Source organism: Mercenaria mercenaria, chromosome 4 (assembly GCF_021730395.1).
Source record: "Mercenaria mercenaria strain notata chromosome 4, MADL_Memer_1, whole genome shotgun sequence".
Taxonomy (NCBI): Eukaryota; Metazoa; Mollusca; class Bivalvia; order Venerida; family Veneridae; genus Mercenaria; species Mercenaria mercenaria.
Genome location: NC_069364.1, coordinates 57,109,868 through 57,118,629, shown reverse-complemented (window position 1 = coordinate 57,118,629; position 8,762 = coordinate 57,109,868). Strand labels below are relative to the sequence as shown.

Below are 8,762 nucleotides of genomic sequence, written 5' to 3'. Positions count from 1 at the left end.
TGTGTGGACCCACCAGCCATAGTTGTCATGACAGTATTCGTGCTCCTGAGCTTGCTCAAACCCATGTCACGTAACTTTACCACATGGAAATTTTGTGAAACAAGTATATTTTCCGGCTTTATATCCCTGTGAATGATTATTGGATCTTGTGAGTGCACAGTGGCTTGTGATACCTTTAAGTAATAAGTAATAACAAATAAGTAATAACAAATAAGTCATAAGAAGTTACTAAAATGTCCCTCCATGGCTTCCGTATCTTTATCTCGAGTCGAAAGTTGCAATAATAAAAAAGTTACAAGACTTTTCTTACCTGAATTGGCGTAAATTTGTATGTGGTCAGCTCATTTGCGCCGGTTTTTCAAATTTGATGACGTTGCATTATTGGTTTCCCCACCGTAAATGTTTTGATAAAAAAAAAATCCGTTAAATCTCGTATAGTTCCGCTAATGTTTAATTATAGAATCGCGTCATCAGGGAAACCTCGTATCAATTTATTATAAATGCATAGTGAGTTCAGAGCATTTGAATTACTGCTCGGAAAAAAGTTATAGTTATCTAACACTGGAACTGCGAATTCATGTGATCATTAAGGTAATTTTACCTGATATGCGTGTGTCTGTAATGGAAAATAACACTAGGCCTATGTTTTTTTTGTTTTATTATTATTATTATTATTATTATTATTTTGTAATTTCCTATTATTTTCTTCAGTAAATCTATAGCTTCTTAAGGGGACGACAACACTAGAGTAGACCACTGGTAGCATACCTATGGTGGCATATTTCTGCCACGAGATAGCTAGGTAGCTATCGCGATACTTCAAAAAATTATCTTGATATTAAAGCCTAGTTTTCTGAAAAGATTATCTCAATAGCGGAAAGTTTCCTGGAAATATTTTTGCGATGATTTACATTATTTTCTCGATACTTTTTGTGTAAGTGCCCACAACTGCCATTTATTAGCTAGATTACTTTCTCGATACTTTCAGATATTATCTTGATATTTCGAACTTTTCTGAAAAGTTTATCGCAGTAGCCTAAAGTTTCCTGGAAATAAAAGTCGTATCGAGAAAAAATAATTTATTGCGATAATGTTTTCAGAAAAAATGCCTAACTTTGCTGGAAAGTTTGAAATATTATCGTGATAGTTACTGAGCATCTTATGGCAGTTCCAAGCGTTAACGCGAAATTTTGCGCTAAAACATTTTCAGGAAATGAATACCACTATCTAGAAAATATTATTTATTGCTGAAATGTTTTCAGAAAAAATACAAACATTTCCTGAAAAGTTATTCAAATTATTAAATTATCGTGATAGCTACCTAGCTATCATGTGGCAGAAATATGCCACCATACAGACCAGAAAGAAAATGCATGTTTAGGTGAATTGCGCGTTTGTATAAATTGACTGGATGGCCGTACGGGCCTCTCGGGGAATAATATGGACTTTTACTGCGTAATATCTAATATTGCAGCTTACGCAAACCAAGCACGTATAGATACCTTTACGCAAATACGCAGCTGCGTAGTGAAAATCTGACAACCATACACAATTAATTGGCTAGTGTCATGCAACGGCAACGGAGACGGCTTCATACATTATCATTGCAAGTAAGTGTGTTTTGTTATAACCTGAGTTTGTAATAAAAGTATAGCGAACATGTTTCTTATAGACATTATTTGTATAGCAAACTGATTTATATGATTAACTGATTTAACGTGCATTGAAATTCACCAATTGTCTTTGTAGTTTTATAACAATTTAGGTACAGTTTTGCAATTCATCTCATAATCCTACTATCTGATTGCTTATTTTGTAATAATCCTGACCATGTGAAATATTACAATCATACGCTGTCTAGGAGGAAATTTCTGTAACAAAATTATAATACAGTGTTAACAATTGATAAAATGCTTGTTGAGAAGTCGGAAAAATTACATTTTTCAAGCCTATATTAAAACTTTTGACTATGAATTTTTGTTTAACACTGCAGACGTAATTTGTCTCGCATAATGATCATTACTTTATCTTGAGCTCAGCGCGAAACTATTGTAAGGGTATATAAATAAAGAATAAGATATAATAGCTTCACGCTCAGCCTTCAATATCATAGATATATGTTATAACTGTACTTAAATGTATGAAATTATCAATTATTATTCCATAGAAAATAAAATCCAATAGAAATGCATTCATTATACCTAGTTAAATCTTACGCTATTGACACCGGCACAAGTCATACGATATTACAGTATTTGACAACCAATTCACGGTGAGATAAATATGCTCTTTCTATATAATTGGTGATTTAATATTTTCAATGCGTATTACGTAACTAAATTATATGTATAATATTTCGAAAGACCTTAAACAACACTTTTAAAATCATCAAAACAAGATTTCAGTGTAATACTTGGTTTTAGATGTCGTTTAGATAATATTATATCAACAATCCCGCTACGTTTAAATATTTGTTTTATGATTCAATATTGTTGGTACGAAATCTACCCAATGCTAATGTTAAAGCCTGAAATTTTCATAGTTTCGCACTTCGCCGTTGTGATCTCGCGCTTCGTCTTTCACGCTTCTCTGTCATGGGAAGGCGATACCCGAAGCGCGAGATCAAAATTACAAAGCACGAAATTGAGATTTTTTTTTTTCGAAATTTTCGCTTCACCATTGTGATGTTTAGCTTCACCATCGTGATTTCGCGCTTCACGCTTCACAATACGCAAAGTGCTCACAGCGCGAAGTCACGAGTAGTTAACCTCGTCTCTATAGCACAATTTTTTCTCTCTTTATCTATATAAACCGCCATTTTGTTTTTTGAGGAGTCAATTTTTGAAATCACTAGGGCGTGAACGGTATGTTTACGTATCTAGCAGACGATGACCTAACAATAGGGAGCTGTACCCTGAGGTGAGTCATCGAGAAACAATAGGGGGGTAGACGTGATCCAACACGTTCAGGGATAATAGTATAAACAATAGGTTGGATTCTATTAAAAACTGTTAAATATAAAAAAGGTAGTCCATTGTTAAACAATTAGTAAATCTCATTTTATATCCAAACGTTCAGATTACATATCATCTACCAAATCTATTCAATTTAAACAAAAAAGTCTATTATTATACCCAAGGTCAAAATACAATCGTTTGTACACAATTACAAAGCTTTTCGGCAATTTAGTTGAGAGGAATCAATAGGTCACAAGCTTAAAACGCAGGTAACTGATACATGCAGGTATGTCAGAATTCAAGGAAGTGTTCAACATTATGGTTCAGATACCAGTCAGACGGGTGCTTTCCAATGATGACGGTGCAAGCTCATATCTCCTCTTAGCGGTATATTTTGTAGCAGGACTATTTGACTTTTTCCTGTAAACATTCTATATTGCTCTAAGCTACAGAAAATTTAAAACGGACCACTTTATAGTTTTGATTACATTTATTCACTTTAATATATACACGCATAATTCAATATGATAGCACAATTGTATATGACAACTTAAGATACATGTCAAACAGAGTATTCAAAGTAAACAGATCTACAGTTAATGTGCAGTCATTGTTTTTCACTACATAATTAAAATCTGTAGGGATAAGAAACATATTTGTCTCTAATGACACGTTTGTCAAATACGAGTTTGTAGTCTTTTCGCTCAGATGTGGTCACCAGCTGTATATTGTCTCCGTCTCTTGTAATTTTATGGGCATCGACGACAGACACCGTGCCATTCTGTCGTTCTGTCACAAAGGTTTTCAAAACGTTAAAATTGACGTTGAGTTTGTTTTTGTAGTTAAGCGTGATGCCTTTAATCTTACAATGCGTTTTGTTACCATCTCTGTCCGCAGTCTTTAATTCGTACCCATAGTTTTTTGGCCCACCAGTAACAAAAGTCTCGATTTGATTGTACGGAACTTCGTTCGTCAAATCACCTAAATAGTCACCTAGTGGAGGCTTTGATTCTCCTGGTTTGGTAGTAAAAATAATGGAATCTGTGTCCGCATACAGAGCTCGTGGTCCTAGGTCATCTAAATACGAGTACAGTTTTAAGCGAGCTTGAGCAGTGGTATAAGCAGCAATGATGACACTGGTCTTTGAGCTGGATTCAACAAAGTCTTCTTTGTATTTCCACCGCATTTCTACGGTTTCTTCAGACACAAAGTTAATGGTAGTTACCTCTTCATAGTCTGATGTCAATTTGGCAAAATAAATCAAAGGTTCGTCTACAATATCCACTTGTTGCATATTGTTTTTTTTTTTGACCAAATTTACCCAAAAAGGAGTTCAACATGAATTTTGCTAAGGCTCTCAAACCTGGATTCTTTTTTATTTTGTTGTATTCTAACATAATACCCTCTCTCTCCTTGTAAAGGTCAATGTATTCCTGTTTTTGTTCTCGCGTTTGACACCAGTCTGGCCATCCACTAGCTTCTTGTTTCAATTTAAGGAACGTATTGACATATTCTGTAAACAGTCCACCTGTCTTTGTTTTCGGATCATATTGAGAAATTTGCTTAAAATGCCAAACTTCATAGATTTTTACAATACGATATCCTTTTTGAACAGCTACCTTTACTTCATCAGTTACCCATGTGCCTACGAAAGAACGTTCTTCGTCCGTATGATTACACGATTTCTGTTCAATTGTCTCTACACAAGTTCTACAGAGATGAAAAAGAAGCTTTCCATTGCTCTTGCATGGTAAAATAGGATGGAACAGACCTTTCGGTGGAATGACTTTACACTTGATGAGACCTTCATACTCATCTAACTCCTCAAAGTTTTCCGGGATAATATTGGGGTGACCTACGGGTATTTTCCCAGTTTTGTTAACCCAGGGGTACAGGGAAGTGACATCATAATAATTGATATGTTCAGTAGCAGAAGCCGCCTTGTACAAAGTATAGGCTTCAGTCCGTCCTCCGAAAAATGCATCACGTGGCTGTAATGGAGTGACCATATCTAGAGTTTCGATGTATGATCGCATGTCAGTATTTTCCTGAAACTGCTTATCAAACTCGGATTCCCAAATGGATCGGTATATGTAACCTTAACTTTCCAAGTACTTCTTCTTCTCTAATGTTTTGTCATAAAGTTCTCCCATGGTCATCTGATTTACTGGATTGACCGTTGACTTAGAATATTTATTTGGATTTCCATGCCAGAAATCGCCATGGAACTCCAGGACCACCTTTTGACCACTCTCCGTTTCATAATAGCCGTCTACTAAATATGGACCAATCGCTATTTCGTCACCATTTTTTGCATGCTGGATTCTGTGGTCTTCAATATGTGACAGATGCTTAATCCACTGAAGTGCCTTTATAGACTGATTTGGTTCTGGACGGTAACCATGGTGAGGAATCAGGGCAATAGTATCAGGCTGAAGAAAGTTGGTCCTAAACACTAAGTTACACACAGAAGCAATAGTAACAGATATTTGAAAAGGATCAATGCCAGTGACGTCAATGAAATCAGCTCTAAACTTCAAGCAACAACGTCTCAAAATGTCAACGTCAGACCTGCAGTAGGCTAAGAGTTCCTGTTGGAAGTCAAAGTGATCGTTTCTGTGGTCCTCGTACCATATCATAAATTGATCTCTGGCGTCCGTTTTCATACTGTCGGTGTGATAAAAAGTGATATCTGGCAAACTTTCTTGTACTACCGATTGATTTTCCTTCCGGTTGAACAGATGCGGAAAATACCCCTTTTTGAGTTCCTTTAACCCAAACATGGATGGTAATTTAGCGAGTGCCATAGGAAGAAAATTGATGGAATCGATCATTATTATTTTGCATGACTGCACAGACAGACACATGATCTTTGCGCCATTAGGTATTATATTAGGTACCATGGCGTGTCTGTACAGGTATTGTAGAATTGGGTATGAATCATACCCTTGAAAATTGTGACATATTACAGAACCATCATAGTTCTCTTCCGAAAATAACCATTCACAAAAATCGTTTAACGTAGTCGGACCCTGGAAAATGTTCTCACGCTGACCACACTCCTCATGACAAGAGTCCTTGTCCATACATGATGTACATACTTTCTGTGCAACGCACAAATTTGGTTTATGTTCGTAACTACCACAACTCGATTTGAAACAGTTTCGACATTCACCGTAAACGTCTGGCGTATAACCATTTTCACATTGTAACAAATCATCCTGTGTACATTCAAAATCAAAGAAAATGAATGTTTAAGCGTTTTCAATATCGTCCACAAGTTCTTCTTCGATGGACATCGGTTCTTCCTGTAGTTCTTTAACTTCCGGTATCATATAGCACTGGTGGCCTTTAGTGTAAAACTCTCTGCATGTATTGCAATAAATCTGTCCACACTTGTGCTTCTTATCTATATTTCTGTTTACGGTCTTGTCACAGCCACTACAGCGATAGATCTTTTGACATGTGGAGTTCCCCTTTGTTGTCGTTTTTTATGTAGCCTAAAACACTCTTGTCCACGAAAGAATCGATTACATATTTCACAATGAATCCAGTCTTCTTCTGCTTCGTCATGTACTTTTCGACAATGATAACACACATTGTTACATTTATGGTCTTCCTGGTGGTCATAACCTTTGTTACATTTTGTACAGAAGTGACTACTTTATAAGAAGGCTGCCATACTGGTAATGACGTCATAATGTTGGTCATGATAATACAAGTATATGTTTTTCTCAGTATCTGGTCCAGTGTAGATAATACTGTTGAAATGTTCTTGAGAAATAACATGAATCTGGCAGTCTGGTAGAATATCTTGAAATTTCTTTATTTTTGCCACCCCGCATCTTCCGGACGTAACTCCGGTTTCTTCATGGAGTTGTCGTGCCATCTCTTTTTGTATTTTATTACCATTTCTTATACTCCCCCATTTTTCATGTCCATCTAACTTGGCTTTGGCAGTGACAATAGCTGTAGCACAGCAGAGGTCATCATCATTTTGAATTTGGATGACGCATCTCTTGTCATGTAAAAATTTCTCTGTGTTCACGTGTTTACATCTTTTTCGAGTTCCCCCATCAGGCATGTCGACTACAGTGACTTCAAACAGCAGAGTTTCATCAATGGCAAAATCTTCGTTGGACTGCAGAACTCGTTCTAGTTCCGCCATAAACCTGTCTGTTTTCAGTTGAGTTATTGGTAGGAAAGGTATGACAATGGGGTAATCCAGCGAGGGAGTCTGCACCGTTAGTCTGACTAAATCCTTTGGCTTGGATTCTCTTGTTAAGTCCTCAAAGTTCGCTGAAAATAATTTTCTGAGAGTAGACAGTACATCTTCAGTTACTTCAGTATCTTGAAAGGTGAATTTATATGCAGACGCAGTCGTTCTAAATTTTGGAATACACTGTTCTTTCATCTTTGATATAGCGTAAAAATCCCTGGGATTATCATCTTTACGCAGTCGTTTTATGTAGCCATTGTCTGCTTTTTGATCTGAAGGTATTTTTTGTCCTCCACCCCCAATTTGATGTTTCTCTAGCCTATGTCGTTGTAGATTGTCGGGTCTACTAAAACAACGTCCACACTCGGAACAGTGGACGTTGCTCATTTTTCTATGTTTCTCCATATGACGATCCAAGTTGGCTTTTCGAGTAAATCTTGCATCGCAAATGTCACATCTGAAACATCGCCAATGATTTTCTACTCGTTGATGCTTCAGTAATTCACTCTTCTTGTCTGCAGTAAAATCGCACTCGGGACAATGGAACACCATATTGACTGGTTATGTCTGAAATTAAGAAGGAATAAATATCTTTAAAAGGAACTTATCTATTTTAGTAATACACATATTTCGTTCACTGTCCTGTCAGAATCTAAAACATGATACTAGGCGCGAGTAGTATAAGAATTGTTTGTGCGAAGTCAATCTAACCTCATTTGACCTTTTGACCCTTGGTCCGGACTGACCAATGCCGGACAATTTAAAATCCACAGGTTTTAAACCCAGTAAAAACCAACTAAGAAGTTTTAAATACATATGATATAGATGAGTTTACAAAATAAAATATATTGTTTGAAAGAAAGAAAATTTACAGATAATGTAAATCCTCACTTTGTTACAGCAAAAAACGGGAGGCTAATGATAAAAGCAAAATGTAAATCTTGCGGAAAAATGAAAGCAAAATTTGTTAAAAATACTATCAAAGCAGGTAATTTAGATATTCATAAAGCAATGTTACCTTTATTACCTAAAAAAGGTTTAACACTTCCAGGATATAACTATTGTGGACCAGGAAATCCTTTAGATAACGGACCTCCTGTCAACGAATTGGATGCAGTATGTATGGACCATGACTTTTGTTATGACAGTGGTGTAAAAAAAGGGTACATGCGACAAAAAAATGCTTTCCAATTTAAATAACACTAAATCAAAAACATTTGGAGAAAAGATTGCAAAACATTTAGTTGTAAAACCTGTAATTGAAACGAAATACAAACTTGGGTTGGGACAAAAACGAAAGTCAAAAAACGGGAAAAGGGGGTAGAGTATACCCCCGGAATCACATGGAGTGATGAATTAGCAGAAGAATTACACAAACCAATTAAAAGAAAATTTCAAAAACGAAGGGTAATAGTTAATGATATTGATGATACTTGGTCAGCTGATTTAGTTGACATGCAAGCTTTTTCAAAATATAATAAAGGAGTAAAGTACTTGTTAACCGTTATTGATATATTTAGTAAATATGCTTGGGTTATTCCATTAAAGAATAAAACCGGAGAATCTGTTACAGAAGCATTTGAAAA

At 36.0% G+C, this 8,762-nt stretch overlaps 1 protein-coding gene and 1 long non-coding RNA gene across 2 annotated transcripts in view; one reads left to right on the top strand and one right to left on the bottom strand.

Annotated features, from left to right (window-relative positions):
- The first annotated feature begins 498 nt into the window (after nucleotides 1-498).
- The window catches only part of LOC123565959 (uncharacterized), a 44,867-nt gene continuing 36,603 nt past the window's right edge, over nucleotides 499-8,762 (top strand). The window contains exons 1-2 of the long non-coding RNA XR_008370619.1: nucleotides 499-591; nucleotides 1,475-1,610. This is a non-coding gene — a long non-coding RNA (uncharacterized LOC123565959). The remainder of the gene's footprint in view (nucleotides 592-1,474; nucleotides 1,611-8,762) is intronic.
- Nucleotides 3,224-8,762, bottom strand: part of LOC128556395 (uncharacterized) — a 45,219-nt gene continuing 39,680 nt past the window's right edge. The window contains exon 2 of the mRNA XM_053541379.1: nucleotides 3,224-7,743. Coding sequence (XP_053397354.1) covers nucleotides 6,622-7,728 — 1,107 coding nt within the window. The 5' untranslated portion in view covers nucleotides 7,729-7,743 and the 3' untranslated portion in view covers nucleotides 3,224-6,621. The remainder of the gene's footprint in view (nucleotides 7,744-8,762) is intronic.